This window comes from Gossypium hirsutum, chromosome D10, assembly GCF_007990345.1.
Source record: "Gossypium hirsutum isolate 1008001.06 chromosome D10, Gossypium_hirsutum_v2.1, whole genome shotgun sequence".
In the NCBI taxonomy this organism is placed as follows: Eukaryota; Viridiplantae; Streptophyta; class Magnoliopsida; order Malvales; family Malvaceae; genus Gossypium; species Gossypium hirsutum.
In genome coordinates, this window is record NC_053446.1 from 13727134 (window position 1) to 13739545 (window position 12412).

At 31.8% G+C, this 12412-nt stretch overlaps 1 protein-coding gene across 4 annotated transcripts; it reads right to left on the minus strand.

The window, feature by feature from the left end:
* Positions 1 to 2908: 2908 nt before the first annotated feature.
* Positions 2909 to 6246, minus strand: LOC107914352 (auxin-responsive protein IAA9). Of its 4 annotated transcripts, none has more exons than XM_016843251.2 (7): positions 5994 to 6246; positions 5417 to 5452; positions 4449 to 5063; positions 4118 to 4344; positions 3841 to 3982; positions 3445 to 3506; positions 2909 to 3242 (listed from the first exon to the last, which is right to left on the minus strand). In XM_016843251.2, the coding sequence occupies exons 3-7, from the start codon at positions 5033 to 5035 to the stop codon at positions 3205 to 3207; spliced, it is 1056 nt and encodes a 351-aa protein (XP_016698740.1). In that variant the 5' UTR covers positions 5036 to 5063; positions 5417 to 5452; positions 5994 to 6246; the 3' UTR covers positions 2909 to 3204. The 4 variants fall into 4 exon arrangements, with proteins under 4 accessions (XP_016698740.1, XP_040959090.1, XP_016698739.1 ...); XM_041103156.1 differs by having other exon boundaries at positions 4118 to 4347; positions 4449 to 5061; positions 5994 to 6152; XM_016843250.2 differs by lacking the exon at positions 5417 to 5452 and having other exon boundaries at positions 4118 to 4347.
* Positions 6247 to 12412: the final 6166 nt, after the last annotated feature.

Sequence of the window (12412 nt, forward strand, 5' to 3'; positions counted from 1 at the left end):
GTTCAGGAAAATATTTGGAAGCCAATTTATTTTGTCAGAAATGGGTCGGCTATTTCACACTTTTTTTTTTTGCTGATGATTTGTTCCTTTTCGTGGAAGCAAATGTGTCACAAGCTCATATGATTAAGGAGGTTATGGATTTTTTTAGAAGTGCGTCAAGTTACAAAGTCAATTCTAGCAAGACAGGGGTGTTATTTTCCAAAAACACAAACCCTTCTGATACAGTTGATATTTGTAGTATTCTTGGGTTTGCTAGAACAGATGACTTGGGTACTTACTTGAGGATGCCACTGTTTCATCGGAGAGTGACATCGAGTACATTCAACGTTATGGTGGATAAAATTTGTCAAAGCTTGATAATTAGGATGCTAAAATGCTCTCTATAGTAGGAAAGGTGACGTTTGTGCGGTCAGCACTCCCCTCAATCCCCAATTACTTTATGCAGACAGACAGAATTCCCCTTAGTATTTGTACAAAAATTGAAAAGATTACACGGGGTTTTATTTGGGGTAAGGAAGCAGGAGAACATAAACCATCTTTGGTTAATTGGTCAGATTGTTGTCAACCATTCATTAATGGTGGACTTGGTCTTCGATGTCTTAAAGAGCAAAACGACTCTTTCCTTATAAAGATGGGGTTCACTCTTCTCACAAATAAGCAAACGTTGTGGATTCAGCTTTTCTGTGCTAAATATAAAGTCAAAGACGACTACCCTATGGACATTTCGAGGGGATCGCGTTCCTTTCTTTGGAGGTCCCTTTCGAAAGTTTGGCCTCTCCTGCGACAAAGCCTTGCTTGGTCTGTTGGTGATGGTAGACTGATTAAGGTTTGGACAGATAATTGGATTCCGAAAATTGGTTTTCTAGTTACCTTTTGGTGAAATATAGACCTCATTAATATGGAAACTACTCTTTCAGAGGTAACGTTTGCGGATGGTAGTTGGGATTGGATTTTTGGCATTGTATGGTAAATAGGGACGTTATTCCATATATTGTAGGTATTCCGCCTCCAAATCCTTCTATTGGGCAAGTCAAATTGATCTCCAAATGGTCGACTAACGGGGAGTTTACTATTAAATCTATGTATAATTATTTGATGTAGAACCGTTTGAACCCTGTAGACAATAAATGGAGACTGGCTTGGTCTTTTGTTGGCCTTCAACGTGTTAGACAATTTCTCTGGCTGGTTTTCAAGGAACGCTTACTGACGAATTTCAAACGGTTTAGAAGAGGTATGGTTGGTAATCCTTCTTGTTTACTTTGTGGTAATTCTGTAGAATCGATCATCCATGTATTGAGAGACTGTAGCAAGGCTCGTGGCTTCTGGAAGTAAATTATCCTTAAAAGGATTTCAATGCAATTTTTTTCGGTCATGCTTTTAGATTGGATCTCGTTGAATTTAATGAATGAGTTTGATTTGGCCTATACGGAGGTGGAGTGGCAATCTCTCTTTGGGATAATTTGTTGGAATCTGTTGAAACAGAGGAATTTGTGGATTTTCCAAGGTAAGGATATTGATTTAAGGCATATTCTTCATTCTTCGTGATGTTGGGCGACCTCTATCAAGCATAGCCATGTGGCCTCTGATGGGATTTCTAAGGGTCTTAGACATTGCAGTCAATGGAAACCTCTTCCGTTGGGGTGCATTAAATTAAACACGGATAGCTCGAGATCCCCGAGCTAGGGATTTGCTTCAGTTGTAGTAGTGGCAAGAAATGTTGAGGGTAGTTGGCTTGGTGGTGTGGGAAGGAACATAGGAAGGTGCAGTGTTGAGCAAACGGAACTTTGGGCAAGTTATTATGCCTTTTTGTTGGCTTGGGATGCGAAATGGGTTAATATCATTGTTGAAACGGATTGTGCTCAAGCTCTTACGGCAATCTTTGATAAGTCTTGTGACAAATCGAACAAGGGTTTAGTGATAAGAATATAGGATCTTTATAGAATAAACTCATAGGTGATTTTTCAAAAGACTCCAAGAGAAGCTACTACTACAGCTCATACTTTGGCTGGGCTTATGCAAAAATTCCCATATGGCTCTATAAGGTTCAAGAAAATCTCGACAAAAATCATTGAGCAATTTTGGATTGATGGGCAATCTATTTGTAGTGAAACTGTTTAACCTTTAATTGATCTCTATATTTCTTTACCAAAAAATAAATAAATTATTCCCTTATAACTTAAGGTAAAAATTTATTATTAAATACTCTTGTTATTAATAAAATTTTAAATTAAACATGTAAGGCTGATGAATACATTTTTATAAAATAAATAATTATCAGTTATTTATTTTTATTTTAAGTAATATCACATAATTATATTAATTATAACGTTGAATATGATTCTTCAGTTATAAATTGAAGTTTGTTCGAACTTTAGGTCAAATTTATCTTGGATTCAAGCCAAATCAATCTCAAAATCAAATTCTTATAAACTCTAGCTTTCTTGAGCTCGGACTCAAATTTTCTCGATTTTGAAACTGCTACAGGCTCAAACTCGGACATGTTTCGTGCACTTTTGAAAAAGGAAGAGATTATCATAAATGAATAAAAAAAACCATTTAAAAGGAAATAAAAAGGAGAGGAGGGATTAGAGAGGGGAAGAGATCAAGTAAATTTACCATGGCAGTTCTTGCGAAAAGATTTCACAAAGGTGCTTCTAAATTACTTGATCACTGATGAAATCAAAGCTTAATAAACCAAATTCAGATGTACTAATACTCAAATAACTCCAATCTTTTACCCCCCCCCTCCCCCCAAAATAAAATAATTAATTTTAAATTTGAATTCATCTTTTACAAAATAAATAAGCAACTCGATCAATCTGGAATTAGCTCGAAATTCTTTCAATACCAACCAAGCCAGGCTTTTGATAAAACCAGTATCTTTGAAATGAGAATAACATTTACCAAATACCTCATCAACAAGACATAATTTTACGATTAAACACACATCCAACGAAATTCGGTACATCTAAACATTAAAGCCTCCTATTATCACTATTCTTTTTGTTTTTTGTTTTTTTTTTGATAAAACAATTATCATAAACTTGTGACAAACATAAAGTGCAATCACAACATGGATGAGATTGGAATATGAAACGAACTTTTCTTTCTGCACCAGGTACCCTGCAAGTTTCTGGTCTCAATTATCTTAGTTTACTCCACAATAAGGAATTTTCAGCTTCAATTTTCGCCATCAGAATTTATCTAACAGTCTTTCTTGGACTTGTCCATTGCTTTAGGAGCTGTATGACACAGAAAATGCCAGCTAACATTAAAACCTTAGATTTTGTCCAGTTATGGTTCAATAGGCAAAGTGAAACCACTGGACATAACTCAGATATTACATGGTAGGAGTGCAAAACATATGCATATACCCAGATTACAAACAAATAATTTAATGAATTTGATCCATACTGCAGAGCTTGCTAAACATAAATTACTTACCTAATCCGATCGCATCAGCACTCTTCATTATTTTCAACCTCCTGCATGTTTCAATAAACATCCTGCAACAAATCAAATCACAGTTAGGTAACTTGACTGAGGAAATCAATCTACAAGTTTAAATAAGCAGCACTTGCATGCCAAATTAATTTCAGTATTAACAAAAATGTAGAATAGGCACAGAAAAGAACAAACACAAACACAAATACTAAATCTATTTATTTGTATGTCTCCTGTTGACAACAAATAGGAGAGCCAAAGTGCTTACTGACAAAAGAAATTCAGTCTTCAAAGATACATGCTGCCTATGTAATTTAAGATTTAAGGGGGGAGGGGAAGAATTTGGGGACAATAAAATGTCAAGGCAAATACTGATGTTGAGTGAATGAAGCTTACTCCCATGGAACATCCCCAACCAGCATCCAGTCACCATCTTTATCCTCGTATGTAAGCACATATTCCGATCCATGCAAAAGATCCTTCAACTTGCTCTCACTCAAGATTTCCTTCCCAGGAGTACCATGAGCCCCACATTGACCTGAAATGATAATGAAAATGTGGTAACCAGGTCCATGACAAATAACAGAAGTTTTCCTTTATTATGTGCATTTCTTGCAACAAGAAGGATTCAGCTCGATAATGCAATAAGGCAAAGAATGCAACGATAGCTTACCAAGGGTGAAACAGCTGAACATCTTCTCAAGAGCAGAAGACAGTTCCTGGTAAGTTGAATACATTCTCAAATCTACCTTCCTCAGATAAGGAGCTCCATCCATACTGACCTTGACAAAAAGAGTACCAGGTCCCGGTTTTCCATCAACTTCGTCATTGTTTTTTGAAGAAGTGGTCAGTGTTTTAGTCCTAAATGATCTTATTGGAGGCCAACCAACAACCTGAGCCCTGCTAAGAAAAGGGATATCATAACAACAATAAAAAAGGATAAGAAATAATGCCCTTTATACCATCAAAGCTTAAGAGTCATTTCTCAAGCTAATTATACTTACTTGGCAGTAGGTGCACTGCTGTTGTTAGAAATGTCAGTTCGGTTGACTTTGGTTCCATTACTGGTGCAAGGCTGTTCTTGTATCTCATTTGCAGGCCCGTCTTTCTTTACAGATGCTTGAGCTACAGAGTATTTTCCATGTGACACAGGTTGCAGAAATTGAGAATCCGGAACAGCTCCAGAACCCACCCATTTTTTTTCAGTGTATATGGTGCCTTTCACCTCAGAGAATCCCCTTTTGTTTCCAGTAACAACACTTTTCTGGGATGATGAGCAGATTACATCTTTAGAAGGAAGTAGAGGAAACAGTGTCTTCTCATCAAGTTTTCCCGAGTTTAGAAAGCAAAGCTCAGTTTCTCTCTCAGGGGACTGGGATCCAGGAAGACCAAGCCTCAGCTCTGTGGCTTTCAAATTCAGGTTATTCCCATTATCATCCAGGACACCGGAGCTGTCAACTGAACAAAAATCTGATAATCCAAGATAATTCCACTCCCTTATCCCCAAGCCATTTTGGGAGATACATTCAACAGATGAAGAAGAAACCCTACTCTGCCCTTCCTCCTCCACACCAAGCAACAGCGGAGACATCAGAACTCAAAGCTTCTCAAGATAGCCTCTTAAAACCACATAGAAAAACAAAAGACAAATCAAAATTTCCGCAAACTAACAAGAATAAAACCGTTTAAGCCAAGTTATTTGAAAACAGAAGATCCAAAAACCACTACAAATTACAGCAGATCACAATTTATTTTACAAAGATATCTAAATTAAACCTTCAAGTAGACTCATTCACAATTACTATTAGTTCCAGGTGAAAACCCACCCATGCATTAGCTGTTTCTGAATCCACTAACAATACCCATGAAACCCACCTCAACTCATTTTTTCAAACAACTTCAGCTACAATAATTGGTTGTTATGCGTCAATTTTTATTGTTTATAAGGGTAACAATTAATCAAGGTTCTCACCTTCTAAAGCTCAAATAATGGTGTAAGCCAGAAAACCTGCATTAGAGCAATCTAACTCATAAAACTAAATTACATAAACGGAAATATCTTTTAACAAGTCGAGAATAATTACCACTATGATTTTACAAGAAAAACAGTGCAGCAAAAAAGGACTCCAATTTTACAGTCTTACGGAAATTCTAGCAAAATCTTACGAGAAAGAACAGAGCTTAAAATAGAAAAAAAAAATTAACCGTGAAGAACAAATTTTATTTAGCTCATAAAAAGATAGGGAGAATATTAAAGGGAAAAAAAAGTCAACTCTCTTATGCATTAAATCTTTCTGCAACAGCCCATTTTCCCTGAATAAAAGCAGTAAAAAGAGAGAAAGGGAAACAAAGAAAAACAAAGCAGAAAAAAAGTAGCAATCTTTTTCCTCCATTTTCTTTTGCTTTTGCGGCAACCAAACAGATACAATAACAGGGGGAGGGGGAGAAAAACTTGAGATCTTACCTTTGATCTCAAGCAAAACTGCAAAACAAAAATCGAACAGAAAAACTGAAATTTAAAAAAATAAAATAAAAAGAAAAGAGCTTACAGGAGTAAAACTTGGTAGAGTTGCAGAGTAGACAAAGAAAAGAAGATCGATTACTGCTTTCAAATATTGCAGGCTAAAATGCACGAAGTGCAGAGAAAATAAAAGCAGAGAGAGAAAGAGAATAAGCTTAAGACCCTTCCATTATAAGCAGAAAGCCATAAAAGTCATTAAAGAAACTCGAGAAGTAAAAAATAAAAAAGCAGGGGCAAAAGCGAAAATAAACACAAAAAGTTGTGTAAACTTTGTACTCATTGTGAAAGAATGGGACCATGTCGGGTTATATAGTTATACTGCGCCGGTCTATGGGGTTGAAGGGTATCTGATCTGACGGTTGAGATTGGTGTGGCAATGAAGGGATCTAGACCGTTCGATTTCCCAAAAGAACTTATAATTAAACACGTGTCATCATATTTGACTAAAGTTAGTTTTGATTGGTTCCCGGTACTTGTTGTACTTTTTTCTTTAGCTCAAGCTAGGCAATAGGCATACCCTTTTTACCTTACTATTCATATATAATGTTTTTTTTATCGTTTTAGATTTATGGATATTTTTAATTTTAAATATTTTTCGCTTGTAATTTTTTACTCTTAATTTATAATTTCATTTTTACAATAAAGTGAAACCTCACATGAGAATACAAATTAAAAATGAAAATAGTTCCTATAATGAATGTGAGTCTCTTTCTGTTTCATTCTATTTTTCATGTCCCCAATTCAAAGTATATAAAAAACAAATAATTATTATCGATTGAATATTAATTCGATTAATATAAATATTATTATTGATGTAGGAGGATGTTAAGTACATTGAAGTACATTATCTTCCAATTTATGGATTAAAAATTATGGGTAATTAGACATTGTATCAAAAAAGAGCATATATATTATCAAAACATATAATAAAATTGTTTTTAAAAAAAACCAACAATTATTCAACAAAATATTTAATCTATTGAACTTTGTCATGTAAATTGGGTTTAACCTCACACTCCTATTTTGATCGACACAATCTTTTTATTCATCAGATTTCCCTTCAAATGTATGAAATTATAAATTAAATAATAAAATTACTTTTTAATCCTCCAAAAATTTATTATTCATTTTTTACCACATAAATGGAAATTTTTGCATATATGTGACCTTAAACATGAATTCTATTGAATGCGACTTTTTATGGGTATGGAATACAAGTGGAAATAATAATTGATGTCTAAACGAAATTAGGACTTTGTCTACCAAAGTCACTCAAAATTCAACCACTCCTCCCTCAGTGCTCCGTTATCTAAGTCTTGTAAGTCATTCTTGATATGCAATAAAAGGAATTTTATGTATTTTTTTTATCCATAGTATTTTCATCTTCATTTTTAAAAAAAATTGAAATGAACATGACGTATGAAAATTTTAAATTTTACCATATTAATACCATCTATCAATTAAATAGTTTGTATATGATGAATGCACACAGCTCACTGATACAAAGTTGTAAATGATTATTAGTCTGATGAATGTTATTAATCACGGTCCTATAATTTTTTAATTAAAATTACCCCTATCAACTATAAATTTTTATTTTTATTCTTAAGCACGAGATATATTTTCGTTTTTTATTAAAAGAAATTATTAATTAAATCCTAATGACTGTAATAAAAACTGAATTATAAAAAGTAAAATAATTTTAATAATTAGATCAAAATAAATAGTTGGATTTTATATTTAACTTACATCCTGCAATTAAAAAACATTTGTACATCTTTACTTTCATATTTAAATTCTTATATTTTGTCGCCGTACATTTTACTGCTATTTCTTTTACATTTTTTAATAAAATTGAATAATCTTTACTTTATTTGCATGATGGAAAGGGAAAAAAAATAAAAGATTGAGTGTTATTTTTATTTTAATGAGGTAAATTAAATATAAAATCTAATATTTAGATTCATTTATTTTAATTTAATAATTAAAATCATTTTTATTCTCATAATTCTTATTTTAAAAATTCTCATTATAATTGTCATCTAAATAAATAAGCAAATTTAATAACATATACTTTAAAGTAATCTTATATTTCATGTACAAAATATCATATCCAAATCAATAATTTTAAAAAAAATAAAACATTTCGTAAACCAAACTATGCCATCATTAACTTTGCTTACTGCGGCTCGTCCGAAATATGGGAGGGTTCGAATAAAAATATAAGTCCAAAATATGGGCTTGAGCAAAAAAACGAGGCCCATTTAAAAAATGGGCCGGGCCTTGGGCACCACTTTTTTGACCCGGGCCCAACCCGAATATAATAAATATATATTTTCATTTTTATTTTTTAATTTTAAAATACTTTTAAAATTATTTTTTTTTATTTTTTTATATTTTTAAAATAATTTTTTAATGTTTATTTTAAAAATGGACGGGCCGGGCTCGGGCTTATGATATTTTTCTCGGGCCGGGCCTAGGAAAAATTTCAAGCCCATATTTCGGACCAGGCTCGGGATTAGGAGGCGGGCCAAAATATTTTTCTAGGCCCGGCCCGGCCCATGGACAGGTCTACTATGACTCATGTTAAAAAAATTTTAAAAATTTGTATAATATGTAGAGATTTTTAACAAACAATATCTCTAAGTTTAAGAGAAAGTCTACACTTTCTTACTTGGTATACTTTTATTTATACCCAAATTTTATCATTTTTAAAATTCATATAATCATTTCTCAAAAATTATATTGAATAACTTAAAAATTAGTTATCACCTTCTCCACTAAATTTTAAAAATGGAAAAATAAATAAATAAAATGGCATGAAAGGGGTAAAAGTGGAAAAAAGAAAAGGTGGGTTGGTAGGGAAACATGTAAAAGGACAATAAAAATAGGGGATTAAGAAGGAGGGGGGGGGGGCAGAGGAAACAGGGGAAAGAGCAGTGATTGGGGGGACAGCAAAAGCGCTATTTCCAAGTCGGTTTGCCGGGTGGTGACCCGGACACAACCTCTTTCATTTTTTCTTAATTTCAATCATGCCCCTTCTCTTTTCATTTCTTTTTTCTTTTTTGCCAACCCCCTTCTCTCTTTACCTATTACTTCTCTACTTTTATACATATTTTTATAAGCTTCAAATATGTTTCAATTCCATGTTTTCTTAGTAATTTAGTATTTTTTATTTTTAAAATTTTAGTTTATTTATTTTTTCATATTCCAAATATCAAGCCTAACTGTTAACATTGATAAACTTTTGTTAAATTTATTAGTGTGACGTTTTCAAATAAAAAAACTCACTAAGATGCCATGTAACAAAAAAATGACATTATAATTAATTTAAATTTAATAAAAGAATATTAATAATATTAACAATTAGGCTTGCATTTTTAAATTCAAAAAGTAGAGAGACTAAATTTATTAAAATAAAAATAAATAGATTAAATTCCAAGCTTACAATGACTACAAAAACTTTCAAAGTTTCAACATATCTTAACCTATTTATAATTAAATTTCATAATTTTGGACAGGTTAGATTATGCTATTAGCTCTTATTCAACTTGTAAGGTGAGAATTTATCGATTTTACTCCAATTTGATTTAATTTTAGTTCTTGAACTTTTTGAATTTTCAATCATGATCCAAACCGTAACGATTAGACTAATTAGGTACAATTATATTATTTGTATGTAAGTTGTGAATTGATTCTATGCTTTTTAATTTGATTATTTTTAATCCTTAACTCAAAATAATAAGTTGATATGATATTACATATACAATAATATGTTTCCTACAAAAGGTATTTTAGATATAATAGAACTTTATCTTATTGAATTTGACAACTACTATTTAGTTAAGCCAGGGTTTCAAAATTCAAAATGTACAAAGATAAACCTGATCAAATTAGAGTTAAGATGCTAAATCCTTAATTTAGACCTGGTATAAGAACTAGTACTAGATTTTGACCTTTTAAATATAATATAATTGTAATTTTAATACAAAAGGTTAGTATTTAAAATATAAATAGTTGTTTTAAAAAACCACTATTCACTAAAATTTCAATGATATTCCATAATTTAATTTCTAATACACAAATTATTTGACTTGCTAAAATAGAAAGAAAGAAAACAAGTTTGGTTTATAATGGTGGGAGAGAAATGGAGTACAATGGTAGCATGATTAGTAGCAACAGGTACTGGTTGAGCATGCCTTAACAGCCGCACATGTCCCGTGCATGCCACACACCCATCATCACCTTACCTCATCTTTTCTTTGCCTGTCGCTACACCTATCCATTAGCCCTGCCATTGATTCAATATCACTTTTCAGCCAAATTGTTTTCATTCATCACCCACTTTAATCCCTAATTACAATTTTTGGATTATGTCTTCACTGCCTTTCCCAAACATTTTAATTAAATAATGGATTACTTTACGCTACATATTACTAACGGTAGAATGCAGTGGAAAACTGGGAATCATATGTTGCTAACAATTAAAACATCATATGTCTGCTCTTTTTCGGCATTCACTCCTAATTTCACAGAAAGTGAGTCTTACCATTTATTACGAACATTAACAGCTCCCTGTCTTTTACCAATTTAACCTTTGATTTATTTCTGCTGCAGCGATAAGGGAATGAAGTATTATACTTTCCCTCCTTTTCTCCTTCTCAATCTCTACTTACAAGTAACATAGCTTGCAGTTCACGCAAACAACATTCATACATCACTAGTTGCTGCTCACTTTTGCTTTGACTACACCTTCTATATTAAAAATATGAACAATTTTCTTTTTTCAATCCTAAAGTAATTCTCTTATTAATTATGCCTTAATAAAAAGCATGTAATTTCCATATTAATTGACTTCTACTTCATTTAAGTTATGATTTTAATGAAAGACATTATAGTGTATTTAATTTATGATAAAGAAGTAAGAATTGTCAAGGGATCCTGGTAGGATTTTGATAAAACTATAGGCTCGAAAAATGGATTTAGGTAAAAAAATAAGACCCGTTTAGAAAACGGATCAAATCTTGAGTAAGGTTTTTCTAGCTTAAGCTCGGCCCAATTCGAATTTGCAAAAAGAAAAAAAAATTGTTTTCTCACTGTTTTGTTGTCATTTCACTATTATGTTGCTACTATTTTGTTATTATTATTTAGATATTATATTACTCTTATTTTATTATTAATTTTGCTACTATTTTAAAAGTATTTACTTGTTATTGTTAAGCTGCATCTATATTGGTATTATTTAAATAATTTTTTAAATTTATTGTCAATTTGTTGAGAAACATTTATTTTAATATTTTTAATATTTTCTACGTATTATATTTTTAAAAACTTATATATAAAAATAATATAATAAAATTTAATACGATCGAGCTGGGTTGAGCTAGACCTGTCCATAGGTAAAAATATGGGAGAGTTTGGGTAAAAATATAGGCCCGAAATATGGGCTTGGGCAAAAATTTAGGCCCGTTTAAAAAATGGGCCGTGCCTTGAGCAAGATTTTTTTGGCCCAAACCCAGCCCGGCCCGGCCCGAAAAATATTAAATATATTTTTTATTTTTAAAATATAATAGTTTTTATTTTAAGTTTATTTACTTTCATTTCCTTGACTAGTGTTACAAAATAATAATAATAAAACATCAAGTTTGTTTTACTAATCAAATGTTAGATTTTGTTACAACAATTAATACAATTAATACAATTAATAATTTGATAAATTTACTAATCAAATGTTAGATTTTATTACAACAATTAATACAATTAATAATTAATAATTTGATAATTTTACTAACAATTAATTTTAATAATAATTAGTTTTAATTTTATTAAAAAATAATTTTAATTTTAATTTAAAACGGGCCAGGCTCGGGCCCCATATTTTTTCTCTGGGCTGGGCTTGGGAAAAATCTTAAGCCCATATTTTGGGCCGGGCCCGGGCCTAGTAAATGGGCTGAAATTTTTTATGGGCCCGGCCCGAACCCGGCCCGGCCCGGCCCATGGACAGGTCTAGGTTGAGCTTGAATTTTAACATTTTTATTCAGGTTGGATTTAGACAAAATTTTAAATCTATTTTTTGAGTCGAGATAAACCTAAATCTATCAAACGAGTCTAAAATTGTATGAAGGCCGACCCGGCCATATACAATTCTAGTGGGAAGTAAGTTTTTTATGGAAAGAAAAATCATAACTTGCTTATATATACCAAGTTCTATGTAAAAGGTCTCTGTATTTGGTTAAATATTTGTTAACATAGAAATATGGATAATAAAAATCAACGATTAGGAGTAGAAAAGTTTATTCCGCCTTTTATAAAAATATGTTTCTTCTTAAGTAAAAAATTAATTTAACAATATCTAATATTATTTATAAATAATGGTTGGTATCAAAATTAACTGTTACTATGTATATTAAAATATGACCAAGTTTATAAAATTGGTATATTTATAAT

Excerpts from the sequence above, each read along its gene's own strand:
- LOC107914352 (XM_016843250.2), bottom strand. The coding sequence starts at position 5,035 with ATGTCTCCGCTGTTGCTTGGTGTGGAGGAGGAAGGGCAGAGTAGGGTT. Across the intron at positions 3,983-4,117 it reads GTTCAGCTGTTTCACCCTTG|GTCAATGTGGGGCTCATGGT; the intron begins GTAAGCTATCGT and ends TTATCATTTCAG. Across the intron at positions 3,243-3,444 it reads TGCTGATGCGATCGGATTAG|CTCCTAAAGCAATGGACAAG; the intron begins GTAAGTAATTTA and ends TGTGTCATACAG.